At 35.1% G+C, this 12,764-nt stretch overlaps 2 protein-coding genes across 2 annotated transcripts; both read left to right on the top strand.

Annotated features, from left to right (window-relative positions):
* Positions 1–275: 275 nt before the first annotated feature.
* Positions 276–847, top strand: LOC141632158 (granule-bound starch synthase 1, chloroplastic/amyloplastic-like). Its single transcript, XM_074444731.1, has 3 exons — positions 276–451; positions 564–666; positions 776–847. The coding sequence occupies exons 1-3, from the start codon at positions 276–278 to the stop codon at positions 845–847; spliced, it is 351 nt and encodes a 116-aa protein (XP_074300832.1).
* Positions 848–10,012: 9,165 nt separating this feature from the next.
* Positions 10,013–11,783, top strand: LOC141632156 (protein FAR1-RELATED SEQUENCE 5-like). The gene is made up of 2 exons (XM_074444730.1): positions 10,013–10,820; positions 11,017–11,783. Exons 1-2 carry the CDS (start codon positions 10,013–10,015, stop codon positions 11,781–11,783), a joined length of 1,575 nt encoding a protein of 524 aa, XP_074300831.1.
* The last annotated feature ends 981 nt before the right edge of the window (positions 11,784–12,764 follow it).

The raw sequence follows: 12,764 nt of genomic DNA, 5'->3' as shown, positions 1-12,764 counted from the left end.
TATGGAGCTTTATTGACTGACGCTAAATGTGTTGCTTTCAAGTAACTCATGTTGAATGCATGGTTTCAGGTGATTAATGTGAAACCATTCAGGCAGGAGTCGAGAAGTCGAGTTATTGGATTCACAGGCCGACTTGAAGAGCAGAAAGGTTACGATATCCTTGTAAAGCAATTCCTAATTTTATCAAGAAGAATAATGTGCATATTATTATCCTTGTGAGTTCATCAATACTCTCCAAACCATACATTCACTCGTGAAAATTTCATTATCCTTCAATGACACGATGTGCTGCTGTTTTGAACATTTCAGGGACCGGAAAGAAAGAAATGGAAAATCTAAATCAAGAACCGAAAAATATTTTTCCTAATAATGCAAGAGGATTGACAAAATTTTATATGCCCTTACCTCACATGATCGTAGCGGGGGATGATTTCACGCTCATCTCAAGCAGGTGAGCCTTGTGGCCTAATTCAATATATGCTATGCTTATGGAATGGTATTGATCGACTCAACTTAATTCTTCCTCTAAATTTGATTCTTATACTTTTGATTAACTTGTTTAGGTTTTTTTTAACTCAGATCCCAATTGTGGCTTCAACTAGAGGACTTGTTGATACTGTAAAAGAAGGATTCACCAGATTCCAAATGGGACATTTCAATGCAAATGTAATGACCTGAACTGACTTAGTGACTTAGATACTCTTGATTTAAACTGGAGTCAGATTTATCAGAATCTCGGTCTCTAACAATCCGACTTGGTTTTTGTTGTGCTCAGTGTGATGCTATAGACCCTGGAGATGTAAATGCAGTAGTGGCAGGAGTGAAGAAGACATTAGCAAGCCGTTGAACTCTTGCTTTCAAACAGATGATATTCAACTCCATGGGTCAATATTTCTTATGGAAGGTCGGTATTTACTCGATCTTCAGAGCTTGCCTTGTACTGTTTTACACTTAGCTCACTGCTCATTGTACTTGGTTATCTTATTGAGTACATATAACAATCATTTTTTAGCCACTTCAGCCTCACTAATCATTATGTAAGTTACTACATGAGTTTAGTTAGTTTTTATGTTGCTTATTGTTTATTATTTTGATCTTTGATTTCTCGGTTGGGTTTGTTACTTCTTGGGGAAGGAGTTGTGAACATAAGACTGGGTTGGAGTGGACATTCGTTGGTTAACTTGGTTTAGGTTGTTTGGAGCTTTGACTGATGCTTAAATGTATAACGGCCTAAGTGACCCGATTTCCAACTCAATGCTCAATAATTGAATAGTCTATGTTCTGAATGTACTGTTAATTCTGTTGATCAGCACCACAATTAATCAGTGGTGAGCTCATGTCAACATTTGTTTGATTGCCGTTTCCAATGGGCTTATTATAGTCGTCTAAATTGACTTTTAGTCTTCTAGCAAACCGTTGTTTCACTATATACTTGTGTTTGTTATTCTTAACTGACTGATAAACATAACATTTACCCTTTGGAGTTTGTATGTCGTGGATAACTTGTATGATCGACGTTTCAAGCTTTATCATCTCACATTAATTATCTCATTCATAATTCCCTTATCACCTGGTTTGGACAGGATTACGGTAAACAACTCGATCTCCGGAGATGAAACAATAACATCAGCAGGAGGAAACTTTGAGTTCAGATACTTTCAACATGGTGAATCTTCCAACTGGTATATATATTTATAGGTATTCGGTACAAGAAAATTTCAGTATTCACTTTAGTTTAGGTAGCAAACTGAGTTAAACCCCGTCTTAGATAAACATAGTTATGAGCTAAAAATTTTAGATGTAAACTTGGTTATTACAAACGGGATAAAATCAACACACATTTGGTCCACAAATTTGAATTCGACAACCAGGAAATCAGTACAAGAAGTTTTACTTGATTCAAGAAATCTGGTTCTTAGAGACGGACCTAATACGAGTGAGCCGTGGCAGAGTTTTGAAAATCTTACTGGTACTTGGCTTCCTGGTTGTAAGATCGAGTATAACAAAAAGACTAGAAAAAGGCAGCAACTTTCTTCTTGGAAAAATGAGGACGATCCTTTCCTGGGTCTTTATACTGTTGAGATAATTCCCGATCAAAAAAAATATGTTATCATGTCGAACAAAACAAAGCAGTATTGGTGTAGTGGATCATGGAATCAAGAACAGGTTTTCAGCTTAGTCCCTGAGCTAAGGTTAAACTTCATCTATAACTTCAGCTACGTCGATAATGAGAATGAGACCTACATTATATCGTAATTTACATTTGGGTACATATTCATTGCCTTTCATGGGTGGTTATTGGTTCACATTTCTAGGTTCATATTCATTTTGGTGCATATCAATTATCATTGCTTTTATTTGAGTAGTTGTGTATTATATGGAAAGATCTTTTAGGTTATGTGATCATTTAGTTGGATTTTGCTTTTGGGCAATTGTTGATCAAATTTGCGGATTATTGTAACTGGAATCACGATGACGTGAAAAAAAAATAGCAATTATGACAATGGTACTGACTAAAATAGGTCTTTGCTTAATTTTTCGGGATTACAGTTCATTAAGTCTTTAGTGTTTGTTTGAGGTTTTTCTTTTCAGGGTTGAGTTGGGGTTTTATGGGATTTTGTGTTCAATTGAAATTTTTTATATCTCAAGGCTGGTCATGGATTTGGGTTGCGAAACAAGAACTGCTGAATTAGCTAGATTTTTGATGGGTTTAAAGCTGATTTAAATGAAGGGTCTAAGTTTTGAATTTTGATGGTTGTTTAGTGACTGATTTGTTAACACTTTTGAAGGAATTTGTGAGTCCATATACAAAGGTATCATTTGGCTTTTTTATATCCTTGTTCCTCACCGTACCAAAGGTTCTAACTTATACATTGTCATGGTCATGGAACTATTGCAACTAACAGAGATTATGATGAATATGAGAAATATGGTGACCGTCTGATGTTTTTCGTCTTGCTCATTTTGCTAATTTATTTTCATCATCGTTTGCCTTTTTCGGTTGAATCCTTATATGTGGGGGTTTTTAATGCAGTTTCACTTGTTGAGGACGAAGAACATCAAGATCAAGTTCAGCCTTCAATGTAGATATGGTATTTATCTATTCGGTTTTTTAGGTGTACTACTGGTAGATTAGTTCACCCGCAAATTAAAGCTAGCGTGCACTTAGATCGGTTCATTGATAGTGGTTGTGGTAGATAGTTGTTCTATGCTCGTTGGTGGCAATCGTTGTTGGTCGTAGTTCAAGGTGGTTGTGGCGTGATTGGTGACGGTAGTGGTCGATGGATGCTACTTTTAAAAATCTCCTAGCTACTCATCTTGCGTACCATATCCACATACTCTAATCCTCCATAGATAATCCCTTTAGTAGCTCCTCAAAACTCCTTACGACATTCTCTCATCCTGTTTGCCTTTAATTAATTTTATCTGTTTTTTAAAATTTCGAGATTAGACTTGATCTTCATTGTTGTAGGTACGGATAGTCCCTCGCTCCTAAATGCGTCGATTACTCGGTTTTGCAAGGGAACAGGTGGGATATTTTCTATTACGTATCTTCATTTTTTTTCCTTTCTCTTTTTTAAATTTAGTATGATCACTGGTTGATTTGGTAATTTGTTTGATCAATTAGATTGTCCATAGTTTATGATGTTTGAGCTGTTTCCAATTTGGGATTATCCATAGTTATTTGATTTTCTTGTTTTTGATTGATTGTTGATCTAATTTTGATGATTAGGGGTTGTCTATCATATTAAATATAGATTATGATGAGACCGTCACATATAAGAATTAGTGATCAAATAAATGGGGGACTTCTTTTGTTCTTGATGGAGGTGGGAAGTTTTAGTATATTGAAACTTGACGATATTAGAATAGATGTCGGTGGATGAAGGTGTTCCGTATTGTTTGTTGTAAGTACTGGCTCGAGTGAATTAACATGGTAGCAATGTTAGAATAGGTCTTAAGGTACTTAATTATCTTTCTCATAGAATTGCACGGTAAATATCTTTCTGGTGTAGATGGATGTGGCAGAACTAGGAGTAACCATTGGCACATTCCTGTATGTTAGGATGATAAGAAATTCCTCTCTCCGTTCCAAATTTCGTTTGACAATAAATTTCGTGTGACAATAACCTTGACTCTAAATAAGTGCATTTCTAGGAGTAAGCACTTAAAAACTAAACAGAATATATCCTACTTGGATATAGACTCGGTTATCGTCCTTATGCAACCTTTATTTATAATAAATAAATACAATGACTATTGAGAGTGGAATTAGTGTTCAATGACCAAACATATTCGGTTTTTTTTTTAGTTTGTTGAGCATTCGGGCTTTTTACGACTGACAAAACATTTTGGGATTAAGGCTCTGATGATGATGCTGTTGTTGTATTTTAGTTTTGTAGGCACATACATTAACCGGGACAAATCACCATTCTCTTTACATAATTGTATTAGTTTTGCCAATTTAGTTAGTATGATCAAACGGCAAGGTTCTGGAGGTAGTGTGATTGGTTCGGATAGTGGTTGCCTTATCGCAACTGAAGATTAAAAACATGTATTCAAGGTGGTCCTATAGCCATATTGATTTTAGTGAGTGATAAAGGAGACATGTTTAAGAAGTTTGATGCATTGTTGCTTGTTAGGCGGCTTGTTTTGAAGAAAACTTCTGGTTGGAGATGATGGAGTTGGAGGTTATGGAACTTTAGGGTTGGATTTTTAATGAGATTAGCTTGTTGTACCAGTCGGTATTAACATTTTTCCTATTTATTCGGAAGACTACTTTTTGTTATTTGAGACAAATTTAATATTTGTGGTTTTATGAGATGAAGGATGTTGATCCAGAGTTTTAATGAGGATTTGAGGTGATTGTACATGTGAAAGAGATTAGGGATGCCTAAGAAACCATATTTTAGCTAGGTTGAATAAGGCACTCCGGCTTTGGTATTGTTTTTATATGTTTGCTTTTAGAGAACTATTTGCAATTAGTTAAACATTGGCTAGAGTTGTATACTTGTATTAGTTTTAGTAAACAGCTGTAGAAAACGACTAATCTCCACTGAGTTTGTGATTGAAGTTGTTAATGTTACAACTATATAATGTTCATTCAACAGTAGTGTCGATATACGATCATTAGAAATGTTAGTGAAAGAACACTAAATGACCTGTAAATTTGCTTCACGTATCTGTAATTCGGCTTATATCAAGTAAATTGTACAATGATTCTCTTAGTTATAGCAAGGCTCAGAAAGTACATAGGCCAAACTCTATATCCTTATATGTTATTCTTAGTAAAACTTATCATTTGGAGTTTGGACGATGAGGATGAACCTATTCTAGAAAAAGGCAGTAGGATACACTGATTATTTCCTTCATTTATAGTTCCCAGCTCCACGTTCCACATGCCACATCCTGTTGGGCGCCTCTGTTTTTGATGGGATTTTTAATGTTAGTGTTAGTGTTTGACATGGATATACTCCATCCATTTTGACATAACTGGATTGGGCTCTTCCCTAGATCATATTATTAATGTAATTAGCAGTTTGATGGCTCATACGAGAACGAGGGGAGAGGGATGAAAGGAAGGCGACTTTGTGCTTGTTTTTCTTATATTGAGAGGTAGAGGGTGGTAGATACACTGTGTTTATTTTTGTACAAATTGAGACGGAGGGAGCGAGGTAGAGAGTGAGGGAAATGAAGATCAAAGCATGGCAGTGAAGGTTGTAGAGAGGCAGAGATTTTGGTTTTGGTTTTGTTCACATTACTTTTGCATGTATGGCGTAATAATGATTCTTAGTTATAGAGTACTAGCTAGACACGTAGTTATCATATCATCAGACAATCACAAGGGAGAGGGAAAGGCGATGAAGGAGGAGGTTGTTCTTGCTCATTTTGAGAAAGAGATGTACAGGGATAAGGGGATAGGAAGGAATGAGAATGTTTGGTTTTGTTTGGCTCTGTTTGAAGGGGAGGGAGATGGAGAGTGCGGGGAGTGGGAGAAAAGGTGGGATAGCATGTGTGCTTGGTTTCATTGATTCTTACTCATATGTGAGTAACTAAACTAACTGTATACTTATTACATCACTGGGAAATGACCATTGGGAGGGAAGGTAGGACTATATGGCGAGAGGCCAACCGGAAAATATAGTTCAGATGATAGTTAATTGACATTCTCTTGTGAATTTACTGTAATCCCTCATTTGTTAGTATGTGCATAATGGATTATTCGTCCTTATAAAAGGTCTGGCTTTGTCACTTAATGTTTTTGCTCAGGTGCCAAAATAACATGTACCAAGTCTGCACGTAATTTCAATATGCTCTTTAACGAAATTAGTATGTTGTTGAACCCATGAACGTCCAATCCTTAGCTTAGTTAGGGCCTAATACAATGTTGATTTTGCAGCAAACAAGGTAACTATGACATGACGCTCTCATCCCACTGTAAGATAGGGCATCCATCCAAAGACGGTTTTGATGCTCCGACTAATATCTCTTTCCTTATTACGTCATTTGTGTGTTGACTTGTTGCGCAGAATGCTTAATTGAGATGTAAACATTTTTTTCCTAACAGAAATAGATACATATTGAGTGTAATTAGTGGTATGTATTGATATATATCTTATGTTAAAAATTTAATAGCAATAGTTGTTGCATCGTTTACTCTCCTTTTTGTACAATATTTTATATTTTATGCCCTCACTTCGAAAATTCAAGTTATTTCATCTTTTACTTGATTTGTATAATTATCAGAGGTATGCAGGGTTTCATTATTTACTAGCCTAACAATGCTCTACCTATTTCACAAAGAAGTGTGTTCTGTCTCTTCCTTAGCCACTTAATTTCCAACCTCGTTCTCTGTTTTCTACTATTTGGTATTTATTCAATCAAACACCAATACGTGTTGTTCCAAATTAAGTGTCTTTCTTTTACGTGCTTGTCTTACATGTATACTAACTACTATGTTCTACAATCGTTAATACCAATGTGAATAACAATTTCCGTTTCTATCTTGATGCCTCTACCAGAGGTTTTCCAAACGATTAACGAAATTGGGGTACCGGGCGCGGAGCAACGACTAGTAAAACTAAAAGTAGAGAAGCATTGTCATAGTCAGTATAATAGTTAATATGGCCCGATATCTAACTGCGCACTATCTTTAAGATTGAATTTATTTACCATACCTAGGGATGACTGAGTGAGTAATGTTCTAATAATCTAATAATATGTGTGAATCATGTCCCTTTGTATAGAGGGAAATTGCACTGGAGAAACTAATCTAGATGATACATACTCATTAATGATTTGATCTGTGTATGCCTCACTACATAAAAAACAATACAAATAGTTAATAATAATTAAATAATGTATATAAATATTGAGATAATACAAACACAACAAATCATATGGAAACAAGGGCAACAACAACAACAAATTATAATCAATCGGTGACATCAATGTCTTGATAATATATATATAAACTAATAATACGAAACTAATATGCAAAAATTAAATTAAGTAACATACTCTCTACAACAAAATTCATTTACGATACAATCAATTATGTTGATTAGGCCCATATTTATATGGAATAGGTGGAATTTGTATGGAACTATTATACTCTGTACATAGTGCAACGATAGATTAGATAGAAATTAGGATTTTAATGTGTTTGCATAGAATTTCTCCTGGCTTAATTTATTCCTATATATAGAGTATATGAAACCCCTATAACTTCTACAATAATGTAGTTCTTAATCAGTTTTTTATTTTATTCTATATAATATCATTATAATATGTTATTTTTTAAGTAATCAATGAAATCGCTTCAAAAGTTCCTCATCTTATTTCAATATTTTATTTTTACACATAATTTATCAACAAAAACAATAGCCAATGAAATCACTCCAAATCAACAGCCAATGAAATCGCTTTAAAAGTTCATATTTTATTTTTACACATAATTTATCAACAAAAACAATAGCCAATGAAATCGCTCCAAATCAATAGCCAATGAAATCGCTTTAAAAGTTCCTCTTTTAAGTATTGATGTATGTATTGATTGATTGATAGGGTCGAGATCCGGTGAGAACCATCCATATAATGAGAACCACTTAACAACCATTGATCTAATAATACAAAAAGCTAAGATTAAGTCAACCAACCAAATCTTACGCGGCTCCCCCCTCAAACACCGACTAATCTCATCATTTTCCAAATTTCCTTTCTCTCTCATCTTACTTTCTATCTCTTCGACTATCAAAGCTTTCCACCATCACGACATGCTCTTCGACTATCAAATTCACTCTCTACTATCAATCGTCACATTCTAAACGATAAATTCTTCGACAATCAACCTTTCGACGCTGCTTCAATCAAGTGAGCCTTTTAATTCGAGGTAAAATTTCGATATTGATGATCTTTTTTTTTTTTGTGAAATTAGTTGAATTAGTCAATTAAATTTGTTGAATTTAGGGTTTGATTATCGTATTAGATTGTTCGTGAAATTAGGGTTTGATTCATCGATTAAATTTCTGGATTGATGAATTATGCTTCTGAATTTAGGGTTTCGTCAATTAAATTGTGGAAACTGAGAAATTAGGGTTAGGGAATTTGAGAAATTACCTAAATTTGTTAAAAATGGGTTTGATTCATCGATTAAATTTCTGGATTGATGAATTATGGTTCTGAATTTAGGGTTTTGTCAATTAAATTAGGTAAACTGCGAAATTAGGGTTAGGGAATCTGAGAAATTACCTAAATTTGTTAAAATCGTGAAATTGGAGACTGTTTATGTGCATCTAAAACCTGTTTATGAGCATCAAATTACGATTTTGTGAATGAGATTGGCTTAATTGAGAAATTAGGGTTGGAGAAATTGAGAAATCACCTAAATTTGTTGAAATTAGGACATTTGAGACTGTTTATGTGCATCAAATTCATGTTTATGTGTATCAAATTCCTGTTTAGGTGCATCAAATTGTGATTTTGTAAATCAGATTTGCTTAATTGAGAAATTAGGGTTGGAGAAATTGAAAAATCACCTACATTTGTTAAAATCAGGGACTCAATTTCATGAATTATGTATTGTTGCTTATTTAATTTATGACGTTTCTTATTGCAGCAATAATGACAACTGCTCAATACTATCAAATACTTCTTCAAATGTAATTACAAATGAAAGAGCCATTGTTGAACTAAATGCATTTTCACCGATGCACTTGCAGTTGAAGTTGATGAAGTTGATATTCCCGAGGTTGTGACTTCTGAATTTATTCAAGGTATATTCAAGGTTCTCTTTTGTTTCATGACTGTCTTTGTTGCAAAGTGAAAAATAAGGGGACTGTATATTAACGCCACACAAACTGTATATTAACCTCACACAAACTGTTTTTTAGGAAATAAGATTTTACCTGGTTCATACATATAGGAGAATATTTAATGCACATACAAAGCTTTTCTATGCACGTACAAGATGCAGAATAAGATGTGGTATACCTGTGGGTCTGTAATTGAATGTAAATGGTGGGGCAGTCTACTTGAATTTCCAACATAACATATTTCTTACTTTAATTCCATCACATATGCAGAGGAAGAGGAGGTAGAGGAGACAGAAGCTTTTTCAAGCAACACAAATCGAATATTTGAGTGTCCTATTCATCTTAAGCCTAATATTGGTATGGTATTCCCTACTCTTCAGCTCGGTATTGAGTTTTATGGATCATATGCGAAAGAGTGTGGATTTGTGACTAGATTAGGATCACAAAAAGTTTCAAAGGGAGTCGTTACGCATAAAAGATGTTTGTGTAATAAGGCTGGGGAGTGTGAAGCAAAGGGGACAAAACAACGGAGGCAATGAACTAGGATATGATGTCCTGCGTTGATTAAGTTTAGGCGAATTGATGAGAGTCAATACGAAATTTATGATTTTGATGAAGGTCACAATCATATGCCACAAACACCCTTAACAATGGTGCATTTGACGCAATCGAGAGAATTGAACATTATTCACAAAAAAATGATAGTTGACAACTCGAAGCTTAACCTAGGTCCTGTTAAGTCCTTTAGGATATTGAAGGAGTATGTCAGAGGATATAAGAATGTGGGTACATCATTGAAAGACTTTACAAATTTTTCAAGAGACATCAAAAAGTACTTAAGTGAAGGTGATACTCAAATGCTTATTGAGCATTTTATGAAAGTAAAACACATGTGTCCATCGTTTTACTTTGACTTTCAGTTAGACTCCCAAGGCAGATTGTCACATATTTTTTGGGATGCCCCTATTAGTATAAAAAATTATATGCTATTTGGGGACATAACATCTTTTGACACTACCTTTAGGAAACACAAGTATAGAATGATATTTGGCCCTTTCACGGGGGTAGATCACCATAAGAGATGTGTGATCTTTGGTGCTGGGCTCATTATTAATGAAAGCAAAGAGTCATTTGCCTGGTTGTTTAATAAGTTCTTAGATGCCATGGGGGGTCGTCATCTAGTTTGTCTGATAACTGATGAAGATGCGGGGATAGAAGAAGGAATGAAATTAGCTTGGAAATATAAGGTCAAACATAGGTATTGTATGTGGCACATATTGAAGAAACTGGCTGATAAAGTAGGGCCTTCAATATGTAAAGAAACGGAGTTTCTGAAGGAGATAAACTCATGTGTTTGGGGTGAATATGGGGAACCACATGAATTTGAGGAAAGTTGGACAAGAATAGTTGAATCTCATAGGTTATCTGAGAATGAATGGCTTAAGGAAAAATATGGCATTAGGCAGATGTGGATTCCGGCATGCTTTCGCGACCTATTTTTAGGAGGTTTGATGAGAACTACCTCAAGGTCTGAATCAAAAAACCACTTTTTTTAGCAACTTCACTAATCCTAATCTAACCCTAGTTGAGTTTTGGATGCGATTTGAGAGTGCAATGGATGCACAACGATGGACCCAATCTAAACTCATTGCACAATAAAAAACTCTTCTCCCTCGTTATCTTGCTCTTGAAAAACACGCAGCAAATACTTACACGCCCAAAATCTTTTACGAGTTTCAAAATGAATTAAAAGCTGCTTGCTTTTCGTGTGGGGTTGGGGATAAACAAAACGATGATAACCATGCAATTGACTACATAGACATCATAGATCAAGAAAGAAAAAAAACATATGTGGTTGGTTTCAAGATGGATGAAGTGAAACTGCTATGCACTTGCAAGAAGTTTGAAAGACACGGAATACTCTGTCGACATATTCTGTGTGTCCTTAAAGATCGGGGATTTAAAAAAGTTCCAAGTGAATATCTACTTAGTAGGTGGAGCAAACTAGCAACCTGCCAGCCAATCTTCAATTCTGATGGGCAGTTGCTTGCTAATTGCAGGGCAGTGGATGTACATAAAAACAAAATCAGTGAATTGTGGTCAGAATTGTTCACTTGTGTGTCACTAGTTGAACAAAGTCCTGTTTATTGTGATGAGTTCCTTGGGATTTTGCGTGAGTTCAAGGAAAGGGTAAAAAATGTCCCTGATGAAAGTGGCAATAGTGGTATTGCAAAGGAAAAGGACAAGAATGCTGAAATTGGGATGCTTTTAGGAACAAGCATCCCTAGTGAGATTAAGGTTTTGCCTCCAAGGCAGTGCAAAAATAAAGGATCGGGAAAAAGGCTGATCTCACAAAGAGAACGAGCTGCGAAAGTGAACAAGAAACCGCTAAGAAAATGCAGGGCTTGTGGGGAGATGGCGAACCATGATAGTAGAAATTGTGACCGAAGGACAACCGACATTGAGTAGAGTAATTTTTTTTGTAAAGAATATTTAAATCATTATTGAATAATTCGGGACTTTTTATTTTATTTGATAGACGTTGGACTTGTTTTCTGGATTAAGAGGAATGTAACACTTGTTTAAAGTGAGATTTCTGGATTTTTTTTCTAGTATCATCTAATTTTCGAATTGATGAGCTGAGCAGGAGAAGACAAAATTGTTATTCTGATTTAGAGGATATAAAACAGGAGTTTTCCTGGTACCATTATTTCATGCACATACAACGTTATTCTATGCACGTACATCGTTATTTCATGCACATACAGCGTTATTTCATGCACATATTAGGCGAGTATTAAGAAACACGAAGGTGATTAAATGCCTTGATTTGAATCATCGTGTACGACAAGTCTGGTAAAATGAGAATAGCCCAACATTATACCGTCATTGTTTGTTTGGACTTGTTATGACATTATCTAGTTCAATGTGCTTTAACAACGAATTGACCCAACATCAACAAATAATGTATTGCTTCATGTGATAAAAAAATGAGAATAGCCCAACACTTAGATGTGATTAATTGATGTGGGCTTATTTCAATTTAAGCCCGTCCTATCAGCATATTAGGCGAGTATTAAGAAACATGAAGGTGATTAAATGTCTTGATTTGAATCATCGTGTACGACAAGGTTGGTAAAATGAGAATAGCCCAACACCAACATGAAGTGGGCATATAATGCATATTTTGGCTCACTTTTGAGGCCTGAGTTATGTTTATCGAGTCGTGTTAGTCATATTTAAGAGGAAAATCAGTAATTCAATGTGTAATGATAAATATAGGTTATGGTTATTTCATGCATGTACATGGTTAATTGATGCACCTTCGTGGTTATTTCATGCACGTAGAGCGTTTTCTAATGCATGTGTAAGACAAGTATTAAAAAACCGGAGAAATGTGACCCACCACTACATCCTTCTTTGCTACTACATCCCCAACCGTCGAAGCTA

This window comes from Silene latifolia, chromosome Y, assembly GCF_048544455.1.
Source record: "Silene latifolia isolate original U9 population chromosome Y, ASM4854445v1, whole genome shotgun sequence".
Classification (NCBI taxonomy): domain Eukaryota; kingdom Viridiplantae; phylum Streptophyta; class Magnoliopsida; order Caryophyllales; family Caryophyllaceae; genus Silene; species Silene latifolia.
This window is presented reverse-complemented; position numbering and strand designations above follow the sequence as displayed.

Coding starts and splice junctions, on each gene's coding strand:
- LOC141632156 (XM_074444730.1), top strand. CDS start 10,013: ATGATAGTTGACAACTCGAAGCTTAACCTAGGTCCTGTTAAGTCCTTT. Junction 10,821..11,016: donor TCGCGACCTATTTTTAGGAG/GTTTGATGAGAA, acceptor AAAAACACGCAG/CAAATACTTACACGCCCAAA.
- LOC141632158 (XM_074444731.1), top strand. CDS start 276: ATGACACGATGTGCTGCTGTTTTGAACATTTCAGGGACCGGAAAGAAA. Junction 452..563: donor TTCACGCTCATCTCAAGCAG/GTGAGCCTTGTG, acceptor TAACTTGTTTAG/GTTTTTTTTAACTCAGATCC. Junction 667..775: donor TGGGACATTTCAATGCAAAT/GTAATGACCTGA, acceptor TGTTGTGCTCAG/TGTGATGCTATAGACCCTGG.